We start from the raw sequence: 19,378 nt of genomic DNA, 5'->3' as shown, positions 1-19,378 counted from the left end.
CGGGAGGGCGGGGCGACGGCAGCGGGAGGGCGGGGCGACGGCGGGAGGGCGGGGCGGGGCCCGAGCGGTCACGTGGGCCCCTCTTAACCCCGCGCCCCTAGCGGGCTGCAGAGACTGAGTTTAGTGCTCCTGGGACTCAGGCCCTGCGCCGACATGGCCTCTTGGGGCGAGTGGAAGAGCTGCCTGGCGCCGGGCTTGCTGCAGCAACAACTGGCCATCGTCACCGGCGGGGCCACGGGTATTGGAAAGGCCATCGCCGCGGAGCTCCTGCAGCTGGGTACGGGAGCAAGCCCCCTGGGTTAGGCTGCTTAGATGCGGGCGTCCGCAGAGACGCACACGGGCGTAACCTGGGGTCGGGAGCCGGGAGGTACTAGGCAGGGCTGGGAGTCGGACTTGCCAAGCCGAGGCTGTACGTGTGAGCGGCATTGAAGCCGCGAAGGGAAAAGAAAGGGTTCTTTCTAAGAAATGCTGGAGAGTCCAAAGATGAAACCATTATTTGTAAACTAAAGGGGAGAGTTAGAATCAAAGATAACGTGCTCCTCGAGGTAGGGAATGAGGAGACCTGTGGAAACATGCAATGGAATTCTTTGTAGATGTGTTTAAAATGAATCCATCCTATGTGTTACTTTATGAGGAAATGCGGGAAGACTTATTTTTCTCTTTTTAACTGGCTTATTTAATTATATCATCATTGCCGTTTCTGGTTCTGTTTTTATTAACTGACTTTTCTCCTCATTATGGGTTGTATTTACCTGCTCCTTTGCATGACCGATAGATACTTAAATTTTACCTTGTTGGACGCTGGTTGTTTTTATGTTCATTTAAATATTCTTGAGCTTTGTTTTGTGTGAATTGCATCACAGAAGTTGTTACTTCTGTTGTTAAGCTACTTGGAAACAGTTTGATACTTTGATAGGCTTGTTACGTGGTAAGTGTTGACCTGAATGGCCTTTAATGTAGGGCTAATTTTGCTTCACAACTGAGGTCATACCCTTCTGAGTATTTTACCCTGTGCCCCTTCAAACGAGGTTTTGCTTGGTTGGGACACTATTTGCAGTGCTGCCTTGGCCTCCCTGGTCTCCCAGCTTCATCTCTTCCTGGGGTCTGAATGGGTTCCTCCTCCTCCTCCCTGTGCTGCACCTGGGAAACTCTCCAGGCAGCAAGCTGGAATAGGGCTCACATTTTTTTTTTTCCACTCTGAGATCACTGTGCCCTGCTACCCCATGCCCAGTGCCTGAAAACCAGTCTGCACTGTACTTTGATTGGTTTTTTAGTTGTTTTGGTCTGGAGGGTAAAATCAGTTAATCGTGTTCCATCTTAACCAGAGGCAGAAGTCTGATTCATCTTTTTTTTTGGTACAACATGAAACACTTTCTGAACTTTTTTTTTTTTTTCCTGAATTTGGACAACCAGTGAAAGCACATTTACCAATGAAAGCATATTTATTCTTTTTTTTTTTTTTTTTAGATTTATTTATTTGACAGAGAGACAGCCAGCAAGAAAGGGAACACAGCAGGGGAGTGGGAGAGGAAGAAGCAGGCTCCCAGCGGAGGAGCCTGATGTGGGACTCGATCCCGGAATGCCAGGATCATGCCCTGAGCCAAAGGCAGATGCTTAACGACTGCGCCACCCAGGCGCCCCATATTTACTTATTCTTTGCCTGTTTTCTTTTCAGGGTGTAATGTGGTCATTGCATCTCGTAACTTTGATAGATTAAAGTCCGTTGCAGGTGAACTGAAGGCCAGCCTGCCCCCCACCAACAAGGCTCAGGTCACTCCCATAAAATGCAACATCCGCAAAGAAGAGGAGGTAATGCAAATATGCCTATGTCATTTATTCATTCATTTTATTTACAGTGGTGCTTCCTAAACCTGTGCTTCAGGTATTTCTATGGTAGCTGTCTTAGATGAGGTTATCTAGAAGCAGAGCCTATAAAAGAGATTCTTTAGCTAATGACTTACTGAGTGTATTACCTGGGGGGGGGTGGGGGGTGGAGGTGGAAAGAAACAAGATAAGAAAGCTAAACAAGGATGTGGTCTCAGAGAGATTATTTTTTGTGACTTTTATCCTTTAAGTCATTTCTTTAATTTTTTTAAAGATTTTATTTTTAAGTAATCAGTCATCTCTACACCAAACGTGGGGCTCGAACTCACAACCCCAAGATCAAGAGTCACATGCTGTACCAACTGAGCCAGACAGGCGCCCCTTTTAAGTCATTTCCTAATGTTAATTTTAACCTGATTTCAGTTACTGGTGCTGGTACCATTTACTGTGACCAGACTGCAAGGTCTTTCCTCTCCTGGAGTAAGCTATCAGTCCAAGTAGCAAGTTAGGTTATTAACCAGCTTACTTTTAACATTTTTCTTTAGGTGAACGATTTGGTCAAATCCACCTTAGATATTTATGGTAAGATCAATTTTTTGGTAAACAATGGAGGAGGCCAGTTCATATCTCCTACAGAACACATCAGTGCAAAGGGATGGAATGCTGTGATTGAGACCAACCTGACAGGCACCTTCTACATGTGCAAAGCAGGCAAGTATGATCAATAACCCAAAAAGTCAAGCTGTCTTTATTTAAAGATTATAGAGAATCTTTTTTTTTTCTTTAAAGATTTTATTTATTTATTTATTTGACAGAGAGAGAGAGAGAGAGAGAGAGAGCACAGCAGGGAGAGGGAGAAAGGGAGAAGCAGGCTCCCTGCTGAGCAGGGAGCCCAATGCTGTACTCAATCCCAGGACCCCGGTATCATGACCTGAGCTGAAGGCAGAGGCTTACCTGACTGAACCACCCAGGCATCCCTAGATCATAGAGAATCTTGAAACAGAATTGTTAGGGGCTCAGAAACTCCCAGCAGGATTGACTGCCCTGATTTACTTGCCTACAACACAGAAATGTAAATTGTTGCATTTCTGGATAGTAATTTGGCAAAATTTTAAAATATGATTGTGGTTAGATCTTATAATTTTATTTCTAGGAATTTATCATGAGAAAATTATTAAGAATCTGTACAAAGATATAGCTACGAAGTTGTTCCTGAAATTAAAACAAAACAAAACAAAAACCTCTTACACGTAGTTTTAAAGAAATGAATCTGTTAAACCTGTTGTAAGGGCCTTTTCATTAACTTGTCAAATCTCAAGGAAAATGCCAGACAGAGTCCACATTCTTTCTGACGAACAACTAATTAGCATGCATGCATATAGTTGCATTGAAAGTTATGTTTCATAGGTGGTGATATTCAACTCCTGAGGTTGTGTAACTCAAGGGTTTTGTTACAAATTATTGAAGACATTTTTATGTTGAAAACTACAGAACGAGTATAATTCCAACCCAAAGGGTCTTCATCCTGATATGGATTAGACTTTATATTCATAATATCTCTAAGTCAAAATCTTGCAGACATTCCCAGCTTTCAACTTTAACAAGTCGTATAAAGCTTTATATTGGTTGCCGCTGGGTGTTTCAGCGTAGAGACCATTGCAAAAACAGAAACTTAAATAAGTTAGTTTCTCCCTCACATAAAGAGTCCAGGTAGAGAGTTAGGGATCATGTGGTAGTTCCATAATCACTAAGGACTGTGATGTTGTGATTTGTAATGAGTATATATTTTGGTCTGTCTCTGGTTCCTGGTTCATAGCTCCCCAGGCTCTTGGAATTTCCTGAGAAGTAAGAGCAGTGGGAGAATCTTTTGTTATAATATTTGGTCTCTTGTCTTAATTCCTGAAATGGCTTCAGGGCCACACAGGTGCAATGGGTGTCTGTTAATCATAACAAGTCCTGTTCAACCACAACTGAGTTTATGCTCATGAGGTGACTTTTGGAAATCGCCTAAAGATGGGTGTGGGCTAGTTGGTAGGGAACCAACCCGGATGAGACTTAGAACTTCAGTCTCACCTCCTGATTTCTGGGCAGAGGAAAAGGGGCTGAAGATAGAATCTGTCACCGGTGCCAATAATTTAATCAGTCAAGATTATTTATGACGCCGCCATAAAAACATAAAAGGACAGGGTTGGTAAATCAGAACACTTTCACGTGGACACCCTGCCAGTCTCAAACTCCACAGAGACAGGCTTCTTTGTTCACGACATTGCTCAGTGTATTTCTTCATTTGCCTCTTGATTCATGTCCCCTTACATCTTTTGTAACAAACTGTAATCCAGGGAGGAAACGAATTTCTTGAGTTCTATGAGCCATAATAGCAAATTAAGCAAATCCAAGAAAGGGTTCATGGGAACCTCTGATTTATAGCCACTTGGTCAGAAGCACAGGTAACAAGCTGGACTTGTGATTGGCGTCTGAGACTACCTCACATATCTTGAAGAAATATTCCTATGATAGCCTGGGAAGTGTCAGAGGAAAAACACAAAGATGATTTCAGAATTTTTTTTTTTTTAAGATTTTATTTATTTGACAGAGACAGAGTGAGAGAGAGAACACAAGCAGGGGGAGTAGGAGAGGGAGAAGCAGGCTTCCTGCTAAGCAGGGAGCCAAATGCAACGTGGGGCTCAATCCCAGGATCCTGGGATCATGACCTGAGCCAAAGGCAGACGCTTAACGACTAAGCCACCCAGGCGCCCCTGATTTTAGAGTTCTACCATAAGAGTACTATTTAACCAGAAGCAGAAAGTCTGCATAGGGTAATTTAAATAAAATGTATTTCTTTTTCTTTTTTTATGTTTTTTTTTAGATAGTTGATATGGCACATAGTTCATTGTTTATTTTCATTTCCAAACTTTTCTGGACTATTCATGACCTTATATTCTTTCAGATGAATTTTATATTCAGGTTTTTCCTCAAAAATCCTGGTGGGGACTTTGATTGGAATTGTGTTCAACCTATCAATAATTTAACAATATGTTGAAATATTATCTCTGCACCATGACACATCTTTCTATTAATGGATTTTATTTACTTTCTATTACTTTACAATTTTTGGCAAAGGTTTGTGGTTTTTGTCATGTAAATCTTTTTTTTTTTGTTAAGTAGCCTCCATGCTGGGCGTGGAACCCAACACAGGACTTGAACTCATGACCCTGAGATCAAAATCAAGACCTGAGCCAAAATCAAGAGTTGGATGCTTAACTGACTGAGCCACCCAGGAGCCCCTCTCATATTTTTTTTTTACTAAGGTTATACCTAGATATTTTTGATGACTCCTATTTTTTTTAAGATTTTATTTATTTATTTGAGAGAGACAGAAAGAGCACGAGCTAGGGGGAGGGGCAAAAGGAGAGGGAGAAGCTGACTCCCCACTGAGCAGGGAGCTTAACATGGGGCTCCATCCCAGAACCCTGAGATCATAACCTGAGCTGAAGGCAGACACTTGACTGACTGAGCCACCCAGGCGCCCCGACTCCTGCTATTTTGAATGGGCTCTTTTCCCAATTATTTTCAGCTGGATTATTGTTGGTTTATGGAAGAGTTATTTTTTCAAGTGGATCTCATAGCTTTATCTAGTAATTTGTGTCTTTATCTAACAGTTTTTGAAATTAGTCTTTTGGGTGTTTCAACTACACAGTCTTGTTGTCTAAAAATAAATAATTTCATTGAGTCAAAGATACAGTCAATTGTGAAATGCACCATTTTACTTACCGCTAAGAAAGTACAGTGTTATTTGTATCTTAAGAAGCCACCAACTAAGACATATCCCAGTTTCAACAATGTGAAAATAATAAGAATTGTCTTAGAGTCCCAAAAATACTATATTTTGTGTCTTCTTTTCTAGTGGCCTTACCTCCTTTTTTGGTCATATATTATGAATTCGTAAAACTCACTGGAAAACATTAAGTAATATGGGAAAGCATTCTTATTTTTGTCTAAGCTTTTAATAGGAATGGGTCTTGCATTGTTCTCTGGCTTTTACATTCTAAAAATTAGATTTCTATTAAAGCGAGTCTTGAAGGTACATATCTGGCATTGTCTTGGTTTGTATGAATAGAGTTGATGGCTAAATATCAAAGAGGCTTCAAAAAGGATAAAATGCTTAAAGAATGAGGGACTCCTGAGTGGCTTAGTCAGTTGAGTGGCTGACTCTTGATTTCAGCTCAGGTCATGAGCTCTCTCAGGAGATCAAGTCCTGTGTAGGGTTCTGCACTGGGTGTGGAGCCTGCTTAAGATTCTCTCTCCCTCTCCCTCTGCCCCTCCACCCCCCACCCTGCTCCCACTCTCTCCCCCTAAAAAAAAAATTGAAAAGAAAATACTTAAAGAATTAAGTTAACAAAAGAAGGATAAGACTTGTATCTAAAAACTACAAAACATTGCTGACAGAAATGAAAGAAGATCAAAATAAATGGAAAAACATTCAATGTTTATGAATTGGAAGACTCGATATGGTTAAGATGGTTAAGATGGTAGTTCTTCCCAAATTGATGTGTAGGTTCAATACAGTCCCTATTATTTTTGCAGAAATTGACAGGCAGGTCCTAAAACACATGTAGAAGTACAAAGGACTCAGAATGGCCAAAACAGTTTTGCAAACAGGAAAGTTGGAGGACTTCTTGATTTCAAGACAGTGTGGTACTGGCATAACGACAGATGTATAGATCTTTGGGACAAATTTGAGAGTCCGGAAATAAACCCTTATAGTAGTGATCAAACCCTTATATTTACGATTTTTGCCAAAGGGGCCAAGGCAATTCGATGGGGTAAATGATAGTGTTTTCAGCAGATGGTGCTGGGACAGTGGGATATCCACATGCAAGAAGACCCTTACCTCACACCATAAATAAAAGTTAACCAAAAGTACAAAATGGACCATGGACCTAAATGCAAAAAGTAAAATGGTATAACTTTTAGAAGCACATAAAGGACAAAATCTTTATGACTTTGGCTTAGGCAGAGAGTCCTGAGATGCACCATCCAAAATACCATGCATAAAGTAAAAAAATTGATAAACTGGTTGTAATCAAAATTAAATATGTTTGTGCTTCCAAAGACAAATTAAGAAAATGAAAAGATAAGCCATAGACTGAGAGAAATCACATATCTGATAAAGGACTTGTATCCAGAATACGAAAAGAACTCTTATAGTTAATATTAAGAAAACAAACCAATGAAAAACATGGGCAAAAGATTTGAATAGGTATTTTACCAAAGAAGATACATGAATGGCTAATAAGTACATCAGAAGATTCTCAACACCATTAGTCATTCGGGGCATGCAAATCACAACCTCAGTGAAATATCACCTCATACCCACTAGAGTGGCTATAGTAAAAAAGTCAGGCAATAATAGTATGGAGAAACTAGAACCCTCATGCATTTCTGGTAGAAACGTAAAATCGTGGAGACACCAGAAAATAGTTTGGCAGTTTCTTAAACAGTTAAACATACAGTTACCATATGACCCAGCAGTTCCACCCCTAAGCATCTACCCAAGAGAAATAAAAACCGGTGTCCACACAACGATTTGTATTCATAATCACCCAACAGTGGAAACAGTCCAAATGTTCATCAGCTGGTGAATAGATAAATGAAATGTGGTGTATCTAGTCACTGGAATACTATTTTGCAATAAAAAGTTAACTACTGATACATGTTACCACATGGAGGGACTTCACAAACATTATTCTAAGTAAAAGAAGCCAGACATGAAAGACCACATATTGTGTGATTTCATTTATATGAAATGTTCAAAAAGGCAAATTGATATGAGCGGAAAGTAGATAAGGGTTTGCGTGGGGATGGCCTGGGCTGCAGATTGGCACAAAGGAATGTTTTGGAGGTAATGGAATGTTCTAAACCTGGATTGTGACAGTGGTTGCAGGACTCTGTATATTTATTAAAAATCATTAAGTTGTACATATAAAGTGGATGAGTTTCCTGATATGTAAATTATATTCAATCAGTCTTTTTATAAAAAGGAAATGTAAATTAAAAATTTTAAAATAGCAAGCAACGTGCTGGGACAGTGGATGAGAAGAGAGGACACTATTTCATATGATTGTCATTGGCCTGTTTCCTACAGTTTACAACTCCTGGATGAAACAGCATGGAGGATCTATTGTCAATATTATTATCCTTACTAGAAGTGGAGCTCCAGGATTTGCGTAAGCATACTCAATATATATATATATTTCCCCCCCTATGTCTTTGGGTTTTGTCCTCCAAATAAGTGGGGGAGTGGGGTGGAGAAAGTTTCATAAGTCATAATCCTTAATCCTGTAATGAGTTTCGATCTCAATACTTAGCATTGCTCTTCATTTGAACTTTAAAAATGTACTTCCAAAGCATTCCCAACCATGTTAGGTTTGCCAGATTTACTAAGAAAATAAAAACAGGATGTCCCATTAAATTTTTTATTATAAGTCTATCCCAAATATTGCACGGGCATACTTAGGCTAAAATTTTTTGTTGTCTATCTGAAATTCAACTTTAACTGAATGTCCTGTGTTTATCCAGTAACCCTCATCCAGATGTCACTAAACTAATCATTATTGTCTAGAGATATCTTTTTTGTTAACATGTGGAAATGAAATGAATTTAGATTAATTTAGATTTGAATACTGTGAATAAACCTCTTCAATTTTAGACAGAACTGCTAAATTGTTACTCCATGACGGAGTTTGACATATTTGACTCTTATTCCGATTTTGGTAAATTTTTATGTTGGAAAAAGATTTTTTTAAAATGTCGGTCAGTGAACTAATTTAGCATCCTGGCTCAGTAGATTCTTTCATAATAATCTAAAAGGGCATCCCCAGAGAACAAAGAGAAAAACAGTGTGACAGGAAGCTACTTGAAAACCACACGTTTAGCAGTTAAAAAGTCTGGTTAATTAAGGAGGGCACGTATTGCATGGAGCACTGGGTGTTATATGCAAATAATGAATCATGGAACACTACATCAAAAACTAAGGATGTTCTGTATATGACTAACATAACATAATAAATTATTATTTAAAAAGTCTGGTTTATAAAGAATTTATTTTGCTGATTTATTTCATATCTTTTATAAGTTCTGATTCCTTCCATTTTTTTAATTAAAAATTTTTTTTAATTTTCCGACATGGAATATTTCTTTTTATGAAAGAGACCTATTTTAGTGTTATAAAAACAAAGCATGCTAGTTTTTACATATATATAAAAAAACTGCATAAGGTACAAAGGTGAGTGCTCTATACCTTCTCATCCCGGAGATAACCTGTTAACCAGGTAAGACAGTGACCAGAATTCTTTCATGAGTAGTCTGTAATCTGTAATCTGCAGGGTGATATTTTGGCACTGCGTGAGTATTGTGTTTGCCATTGTGATTTTTGCAACCATTGTTGATTTTTTACCTCATGTTCAACAAACTGGTTCAGATGCTGAAATTCAGTAATTTCTGTCTCTGGTTTTCCACCTCTGTCTCTCAGTTTAGTGGCTTTTTCTCTCGGTTGGTTACCGGTTTCTGAATGTCTGCCACTTGCTTCTTCAGGGGTTCAACATAATGGCTGAGGCTTTTCCTATGAGGAGAGGCAGGACCTCATGTGGTGGCCCTGGTGGTCAGGGTGCTGAGTGCAAGGGGACAAACACCTCGAGGACTTCCTCCCAGAAAAGGGTCAGGGCTGGATTCTGCTTCTACATAAGCATGTCTGTTCCTGCCCCTGCCTCTTGCTTCTGCTGTTGTGGAGAAGCCTGGCAATTTCAGTGATCTTTCCCAGCTGAGTGTTGCTTTGGGGCCCCTCTTAGCACTGGTGGCGGTAGGCAGGGCAAGACAACGTATCCTGTGGAATGACCCAGGACTGCTGGATGCAGTAGCCACAGAAGTTGGGGCCACATCTGATGGTGATGGGGTTGCTTGGGTAATTCTGACAAAGTTGTTGGCTTCTGTCTGGAGTCCCACCAGGGTTGCTGTGGCCAACGCTGGGACAGAGATGGGTTTTCTTCAAGAAGGGCTCTGTAGGTCTTCTCTAGTGAGAAGTGGCTATGCCCCCAGATCTCAGGTACTTGGTGCCAAGGACCTTATAATTAGAAATTCTAAGCCACAGTGTATCCGTACCTTGTGCATAAGACCCTATATAGATGCAGTCCTAACTATTTTAAACTTCCTATCTGGAAATATATTAAAATTTACTTAAATTTTGGCGTGTCTAGAAATTCTATTGATACTATTTTTAGCTGATACATGAATGTCTTATCCCTTATCATCTAAAATTGGTTTAAAAAATAACCACACTAGTAACCCTCAAAATTACCAATTTGTTAATTTTTCTACGTAATAAAAGATCTTCAAAATATTTCTCTTATGGCCGTGGTGTTTTGGAGGATCTCATGTGTGCCTGTTAACATAAGATTTGTTTGACTATCAGATAGCTGTGTTTTGGCTTTAACGTTGAAGGACCCACTTCTTTCCCAGTGTTCAAAGACTCCGAAAGATAGACTCAACAAGAATGTGTCTGTGGGGGTCTGACAGGTCACTGACCTACCTGTCAGTTTAGTCAACGAGAGAAACATTCGATGGAAGCTGATTGTAATTTTTTGTTTTGTCTTTTAAAGGCATAGTGGAGCTGCCAGGGCGGGGGTTCACAACCTCACCAAATCCTTAGCTGTGGAATGGGCCAGCAGTGGCGTAAGGATCAACTGTGTTGCCCCTGTAAGTAAATGTTCCATATGAAAGCTGTTGACAAATCGTGCTTTTCTGATTCCATTTGTATTGTCGATGGAGGTATTTGTCAATGTATGTGTACTAGTATAGGCGTATACTAGAAAAGATTGGCTTTTAAAAAAATAGATAAAATTGGGAAGAGGTATGCTTCGATTTACAACTAGACTTTCAAGAAGGTATAATTAGGCCAATGATTCTCAATCTTGATAATATATTAGAATTATCCATGAAATGTTTAAAAAATACTGATATGTAAGCTTGACTCCCAACTAGGGAGTCTAGGTGTTGGTATTTTTAAAAGTCACCTAGGAAATTCAAACGCACAGTAAGGATTGAGAACCACTGCTTTAGAGAATGAATATTCCCCAGATTATTTTGTTATTTCTCGGTGTATCATGAATGCTTCATTGGGAAAGAGGAAAAACTAAGGTCTAATTCAAGTTAAAGATTGATTAGAAGTGAAGAGAAAATGTCTCAGCAACATACTTGAAAGATAGTATAAGCTAAATAAAAGAATTCTCAAACAATTAAAGTTTTAGTTTATTTATATTGGGTTCAAATATTTTATCTTTGATTTCACCATAATGAAAACCCATGAAAACACTGCATTTTCTAAGTCTCACATAACCACAGCCCAGGCTTCTATTACAAAGCAGAGAAGCCTGGTGGAAGATAGAATAGACTCCCCTACTCCCCTTTTCCCACTTAAGTGCCTCTCTGATCTATTCATTTAATTATGTTTTTATCTTTTCCGGAAAAATCGCTTGGCTGGTTATTCAAGGAGAGGAGGTCACAAAATGAGCATTCAGATAATTCATTTGTAATCATGGTTAACAGTACTTCTTTGACCATATTGAGAAAGATTAATGTTAGAAATGTTGACTTTTGTATTAAACTTAAGCCATTTACTTTTTGGCATTGGTCGATGACTGCCTTGATGTCTTTGTGATTTTAAAATTTAGTTTTATGTACTTTATTTCATTCTTCTTTTATTCTCAAACATAGGGAGTGATTTATTCCCCAACTGCTGTTGACAACTATGGTCCTTTGGCAAAAAACTTATTTGGAGGGTACTATAAGAAAATCCCAGCTAAGCGAATTGGAATTCCCGAGGAGGTAATGTATATTTCTAACATTGATTCCAATTGCTTTCTTTCATACTTTGGAAAATTGTAACATATGGTGTCCTTTTTACCCAGTCTGGTTGGCTGATAGAGATGAGTGCTCCCATTACCACCAGCCCATTTCCCCTGCACTTTCTGGCTCTGTGCTTTGCACACTCAGAGCAGTGTTTATCCAGGACTGAATATGGTGTGAATTAAGAACAGCATGATTTTATTTCATTGCACTTTTCAGCTATGATATTTGATCACATGGCCTTTGTTGGTACACAGGATCCTCAGCCAGGTAAGGTGATTATGACTATGTGAAGTTCCAGACTTGATTTCTGTAAGGTGGCCAGATTTACATATGTAGAAATCAGGAGCTTTCATAAGGCCAGCAATATCAGTCTTAAAATACAATGGAAAACGGGTATCTTTTCTACAATAATAATAAAAACAGAAATACCTGGCATAAACTTAGCTCTAAACGACAAGAAATTTATTCCTGAAGAACAGAAAAAAAAAGAATAAATAGGAACATGTTATATTCCTCAATGGAGAGAATCAATTTTATTAAAATCAAGTTTCTCTTTGTTTGATGACAGAGGGTAGCTACACTTATGCTAAGCATAGTATAACACGGAGTTGTGAAATACTATGTTGTATGCCTGAAACTAATGTGATACCATGTGTCAACTGTACTTTCTTAAAAAAAATAACAAGAAATAAAAATAAATAATATCAAGTTTCCCTAAACTAATGCATACATTTAATATAGCTTGGGAATTACACACGCTGATTCTAAAGTTTGTCTAGAAAAATATTAATGCAAAAACAGCCAAAAAATGTTTTGAAAAAGAAAAATTGGGGGGGGGATATGACCTTCCCAATATCAAAACATATCGCAATGCTATACTTATTTAGGATATCTGGTGCTGGCACTGGAATAGAATAAATTTAGTGGAACAGAATGCAGTCCTATATCAGTACCATGTATATATGAGGAGTTTAATAAGATAAAAGTAGCATTTCAAATCTGTGAAGAAAGGATTGACCATTTAGCATAAGTCTTATGGCAATTGGCTGTTTAATTAGTAATAAATTAAACCTCCCGTCTCATATCACATACAAAATAATTTTCAGATGTATTAAAGTGCTAAATAAAAAAGCAAAACCATAAAACTCTTAAAAGAAAATGTTTTCTAATTTCTAAACTAGCTTTCATTGGCATTTTGATGTATTTTCTTTCCAGAAATTTACTAGGCATACCCCGACCCATAAACTAGGTATTTACCGACATTTTTACAAATTGGTATTCTACTGTTTGTGCTTTTCTGCAACTTCCTATGGATATACCATGATATGTTTAATTAGATTCCACTGTTGCACATTTAGATTTCACTTATATTTTTGATATTGTGGTAATTCTACAGTGAACATCCTTGAACACAAACATGCACTCTTGTGTGAGGGGTTGCTTTCTAGAATTCTTGAAGTGAAATAGTTTTGCATATTAAGTTTTTGGAAGACACTGTTAAATCAGACATTTGATGGGCCATTTTAAGCAAGGTGTTTGGATTTCTATTCTGAAAACTGAGAGCGGTTTTAAAAGATTTTAATCAAGGGGATGATATGACTAATTTTTGTTTTGGACAGAACACTCCTTTTGTTTATGTGAACTATATTATTTCTGTTTATTGTATAGAAATCAAAATTGAGAAGTTTAAGAACTATCAGTTCATTTAAAATAATAGTAATAAAGGTATTACATGTTAACATAAATAACAAGCTTGGTGTGCAATTCCCACTTCATAACACTCGATATTAAAAAGGATATCGTACCCAGTGGTCGAGACCAATATGATGAATACTTTTTGCTGCTTCATCAAGAACATTCTAAAGTGAAACAGGCTTTCCCCCATGTGTACTTGCTGGTGAAGAAGATAGTGACCACTTGCGTAAGGACCCCTAGTTCCGTTTCATGTTCCTGCTGTGATTTGAGCTGAGGTTCCCGCAATTTTTCCCACCATTGCTCTGTGTGACAGCAATAATGACATTGCCAGTAGTGCTAATGTCAACACAGTCAGAAAGACAAACAAATTGTAGTATTATAATGAAAATATTTTTGTCCTTGCAAATCACCTGGAAAGACTCAGGGTTTTGCTGACCATTCTTTGACTGATAGAGGTGAAACCTTCAAATAGTTTCCTTGGGAAGGGAAGGAGAGAGGCTGGGAGCTTCTAGAGTTGGAGAACAAGGGGATGCCTCTGCCTGATTGTCCTAGCATCCCTAGGTCATGTTTCTAAGATACTTGGATTACCCCGGCTAATCATCATTGTGAGGAACACACTCACACCAGGCCATTGGCTGAACTGCCTATCAGTGAGCTGCTGTCTTTTAAGTGACAGTCTCTGGGGTAGAGATAGGAGGGTAAGAATGTAGCCGTAGTTTTTGTTGTTGTTGTTTTAAGATTTTATTTATTTATTGGAGAGAGAGAGAGAGAGAGTGCCCATGAGCAGGGGGTGTGGCAGAGGGAAGGGGGAAGCAGGCTCCCCGCTGAGCAGGGAGCCCGATGTGGGACTCGATCCCAGGACCCTGGGATCATGACCTGAGCTGAAGGCAGACACTTAACCGACTGAGCCACCCAGGTGCCCCCATAGCTGTCGTTTTAGAACAAATAGCCAGAGCTCGCACGACGTCCCCAACATCTCTTGGAAAGGAATGGAGCACTTGGCAGACCCTACTCATTTTACAAAAGGAAGAAAGCAAGGACAAGGAGGTGCGGTAATTTGCCTAAGGTCACACATGGCTCGTGGTGCTGCGATTCAAACCCCAGCTTGCTTATTTAAAATCCCTGGGACCTTTAATAAGCAGAGTTGAAAGTAAACAAATAACAGAGGTGTTAGCCACATAGAAAGTGGGTACAAGCTGCCAGTCTTTAATCGTGTTTACGGATTGATAAAACTCTTGTGAATGGCTTGGTTCCTCAAGTCCATCCATCAGATGGATTTCGTTAAAAGCAAAGTTAAGAGGAATCTATCTGAAGATAGTGCAAAAGTGCTTAGTTAATTTGGTAATTATAAAAATTGTATTCGTTCAGTTTAGCTCCGTGTTGAGCTCCCAGAGTAAACCAGGCATCACGAGTATTTATCTAAATTTTACCTAGCAGATGGTTTCAGTGCGATTCAGTATCATTTCATGGTGCCCAGTCTGTGGGCAAAACGTTGTAGCAGGAGCCGGGCGGTGCAACGTCCCTGCATTTTAGGGGAAGAGATGCATAGAGATCCTACTAAGCGCTCATATTATCCTAAACATAGGAGGCCATCAGTCAATATTTCAAATCAAATTCAGCACAAAACCACATTAATACTTGTCAGTCACAGTCTCTCTGAACAGAGCTGACTATGGCTTTTTCCCTTTTTCTGGAGCAAGTGTGGTTTTTGAGGTTTGCAGACTTTTGAGGTCATTGTTCTTGTTTGTCTGGCTTTCAGAAAGGAGCTTGTTGGGGGAGCCTTCCTGATGCACACGGCGAGTTGTGATTGATTGATTGCACAGGCTAACACCAGTTCTGGTGGTTACTGTCGATCATCGCTCACAACTGTCTGCCCTTCCTCAGGGCTGGGGGACCTTCTCAATGATTAATCCTCTGTGCTAGTACTGTCCGCTAGAAATATCATGATCCTTACATATGTAATTGTAAGCTAACCAGTAGCCACAGTAAGAAAAGTACAAAGATGAAATGAATAGTGTTATAGTGATTTAATATACAATAGATAATAATATAAATAATGATACATATTATTGTTGATAAGGTTTTATTCAACCCAATATATCTACAACATCATTTTACATTCTTCTGTAGATTTTGCCTTCTTCTCTCCATACCGTGCTTTCAAAATCTAGTGTGTATTTTATACTTACAGCACATCTCAATTCCAACTAGCCATGCGGAAAGTGGGTTGTGTCATATGGCGACTGCCTCTGTTTTAGTGCAGGTCTACACTGGCTCCTGGGGGCTCAAGGACAGAGAGAAGGCTATGCCTAGCCTCCAGCCACAGGAGGGTCAGAACGTAGCTGTAGATTTTGTTGTTGTTTTAAGATTTTATTTATTTATTGGAGAGAGAGAGAGAATGCCCATGAGCAGGGGGGAGTGGCAGAGGGAAGGGGGAAGCCTAGCCTCCAGGGTCTCATGGCCTCAAAGAGGCACAGCCATGTAAGTGAACACTTTAGACACTGGACCCAGACTGGGGTGAGGCAATCTAGGCATGGACACAAAACGGGGGGGCGCACTCACTCTCAGGGTTGTACGAGCGTGGGGTCTGCCCCGAGAGTGGGCACCTCCTGGAATACTGCACCCTGAGCACCAAATTAGCCTCCCCCTTGCCTCACTCCTGCTGGGGAGCCTCATCAGGTAGCAGATTCTGGGGACCCACCCCCGGAGCTTACAATTCAGAAGGTCTCGTGTAGGACCTCCACGTAGGATCTCTCGTGTAGGAATCTGGAGTTTCCATAAATGTCCCCAAGGATTCTAAAGCCGGTGTTTGGGATCCCCCTTTGAGAAACTCCAGCTGTGCCAAGAGCCCCCCAGAGAGTTCCTTGATATCCAGTGAAATCATTTCTCCTTCTCTTTGGTTTTGGGAGTAGATGTTACCGCAGTCATCAGTTGCCTCTGAATTTTTAGGGAGCATGGTGGGATTCTGCAGTCCCTCTCGTAGAAAGCTCTTGTAGATTAGGCCTTGCTGCCCGGAGGACTGTTGGCTAGATGCCAGCTTCTCGTTCCACAAACACACTGACGACGTCAGGGAGAAAAACAACAAAGGCACATGATGGCATGGAAAAGTGAGTTATGGTGGGCACGGAAAGGTGTGGAAGGAACTGGGTAGTTTGAATGGAAAGCATCAAGCGCTGTGTTGGCTTTTGGCTTATTCACCATGTGCAGCTTATTTGACACTGCGTAGCCCCTTCATAGCTTGCCACACTAATCACGCGTTTTTAACGGTGCTCAGATAAGAAAAGGGAGTTCATTGTCTGTGTTCTGTCAGGTTATGGCGCACATGGACTGTAGAACCCATGTCACAGTTGTGTGTTTCGAGATGTGTTTCCATGGGCAGGGAAGCAGCCCCAGATGGAGAGCATAGACTTTTCTGTGTAGCGTGTGTGTGCTTCTGTTTCCAGATCTCCCCGCTGGTCTGCTTCCTGCTGTCTCCTGCAGCTTCCTTTATCACTGGACAGTTGGTGGATGTGGATGGGGGCCAGTCTTTGTATATACGCTCATTCGATGTACCAGGTGAGCCCTCAAGAAATGAGCAGTCACTAACTTGATGCCTTTTCAAGTTCCAAGTTTCAAAATTTCTTTCTTTTTTTTTTTTTTTTAAAGATTTTATTTATTTATTGGAGAGAGAGAGAAAGAGCACAAGCAGGGAGGGGCAGAGGCAGAGGGAGAAGCAGGCTCCCCACTGTGCAGGGAGCCTGGTGCGGGGCTCGATCCCAGGACCCTGGGATCATGATGTGAGCTGAAGGCAGACACTTGACTGACAGAGCCACCCAGGCGCCCAAGTTTTCAAAATTTCTTAAGCAGTTATATAAAGGATGAGGGTTTTCTCTCACAGAACATCAAAAATGTACAAAATGTTTATATTCCTGATAGGATCTTTAAAGGAAATGGTACCAAAGAAAATATCTAAATATTTTTTATCATAGCACATAGCTTTATATATTTAAAAAATTATATGTACAGGTTGGTGGAATTTTAACCTTGAAAAATATTCTATGTGTATATATGTATAAGGAGGAGATAGAAAAGAGGCAAGAGGTTGCCGTATTTTTAAGATTTAATTCCTCTTCGTTCCTCTGCTGAGTGGCTGGTATATCTGAGCAGAAGACTCAGACCTGTTAGGTGGGCAGGGGTGCTATGGTACTATTTTACATTATCTTTGGGATATATATTGAGTGAAACCATATGAATTTGCTGTATTCAGCCATTTTTAATATACAAAACCAGTAGTTTTAGAAGGCTCCCCCAAATAACGGGTGGGAATAGTGAGCCTTTCTGTCCTGTGTTTTCTTGAAGATTGCCAGCCCAGGAGCGACAAGGCCTGGGGTGGAAGCCCTGCTAGATAGACCCTTACTAGCTGTGTGATCTTGGGAAAGTTAATTTCTGTGGGCTTCCATTTTCTTTTCTGTAAAGTGGGGTCACTTACAGCATTTACAGAGTAAACGGTTGGGAGCATTAAATTACATAATGCACGTTTAAAGCCCTGTGTCAGATAGGACGCTTTTAGCTACAGCTCAGACTGGCCTGAGCAGGAAAGGCATTTATCGGCCCGCAAACTGAACAGCAAGCCAGACTTGAATCATCTGTTCATTGAGCTCGTCAGGGACAAATTTTTTTTTTCTTTTCGCTCTGTTTTTGCTTCTGCGGTATTGGCTTTATCTTAAGACAGGCTCTCCTGGTGGCAGAACGGCTGCCGCTACCCAGAAAGCCCCAGGCTTTGTTGTCCCAAGCCAGCCCGACAGAGAGAAGGGAGGGAATGAGTTGTTACAGCATTTCTAGCAGAATTCTGAGACCTCCTCTGTTTCGGCCCAGCCGATGCGCGTGGCCATCCTGGCTCCTAAGGAAGGAGTATGTGTGGAGCGGCCGCAGGAGCCGCAAGCCCTCCATAGGCCATCGCATTTAGTTTTCACAACTTTAGAAGAACAGATGTTGTTACCCCCTCCCCAGAGGGTCTGTGGGAAATGAAGAGGATGAAGGAGATTAATAGATTTGTGCTTGACATGAGGTTTTCCACTTACTCACCAGATCATGACAACTGGCCTGACGGAGTAGGGGACCTTTCTGTTGTCAAACAGATGAAGGAGACTTTGAAGACTAAAGGCAAGCTCTAAGCTAAGGAAATGTGCGGTGTCTTTTGTTCCCAAATGCCTTAATATCTCAGGAACGTACTCTGGTACTTCCCGAGAGCTGATAATGTGAATGGAACAATCACTTTCTGCCTTTTTAATGTTATCAATTATGCCTATGCAAAAACTATTCCTGAAATAATGCATGTTTAAGCCCCAAAACAACACCATTTAGCCTGTGATTAAAGATTTCTTTTTTAGGAATGGGGCTTAATATACTTTATAATTACGACTTTTATTTCTAAGCAAGATATTTGAAAAATGGAATAATTTCAAATTAATAATGGAGGTATCATGATCTCCCAAAAGGTTTTAATATTTAATTGTAAAGATGGGCAATAAATCTAAATTCTGGCATCGTGATGATTCTTAAAACTAGAGATATACAGTGACTCATATCTCATGGTAGATATCATGCTTTTGGATCCATAAAGCTTTATGGTAATTATCGATGTATGATTTGCTTTGTTCATGAAGTTAGATTTGTATGAAGCCTCTTGATTTAAAAGAAAAATAAAGTTATGCGCAGTATTTCTTGGTAGTACTTGATTTGTGTCTTGATTTCCAGTCAAAAGTATTCCCTTTTCTTCATGTTTCTCCTTTCATATGCAAAACAAAATTTTTAAATTAAATGTTATGTAAATATATTAGGGTTCAGTATTCTGCCTTCAATTGATTTTTGGGGGGCAATGATCCTGACTTCTGAAATGCCTTTTATAAATTATGTACATTCATTTTTTTGTCTTAATTAAACCTCTTTCAATTGACATAGTCCCTCTTGAAGTCAA

The 19,378-nt window shown here is 39.9% G+C and overlaps 1 protein-coding gene across 2 annotated transcripts; it reads left to right on the top strand.

Moving 5' to 3' along the window:
• Positions 1-87: 87 nt before the first annotated feature.
• On the top strand, positions 88-19,121 carry PECR (peroxisomal trans-2-enoyl-CoA reductase). Of its 2 annotated transcripts, XM_002913681.4 has the most exons (8): positions 88-277; positions 1,676-1,809; positions 2,370-2,535; positions 7,970-8,051; positions 10,479-10,575; positions 11,593-11,703; positions 16,866-16,977; positions 18,490-19,121. In XM_002913681.4, the coding sequence occupies exons 1-8, from the start codon at positions 154-156 to the stop codon at positions 18,573-18,575; spliced, it is 912 nt and encodes a 303-aa protein (XP_002913727.1). In that variant the 5' UTR covers positions 88-153; the 3' UTR covers positions 18,576-19,121. The 2 variants fall into 2 exon arrangements, with proteins under 2 accessions (XP_002913727.1, XP_019663075.1); XM_019807516.2 differs by lacking the exon at positions 16,866-16,977.
• The last annotated feature ends 257 nt before the right edge of the window (positions 19,122-19,378 follow it).

The sequence above is a fragment of the Ailuropoda melanoleuca genome, chromosome 2 (genome assembly GCF_002007445.2).
Source record: "Ailuropoda melanoleuca isolate Jingjing chromosome 2, ASM200744v2, whole genome shotgun sequence".
NCBI lineage: Eukaryota > Metazoa > Chordata > Mammalia > Carnivora > Ursidae > Ailuropoda > Ailuropoda melanoleuca.
Note: the sequence above shows the minus strand (reverse complement) of the source record. Positions and strands in the feature narration are given on the sequence as shown.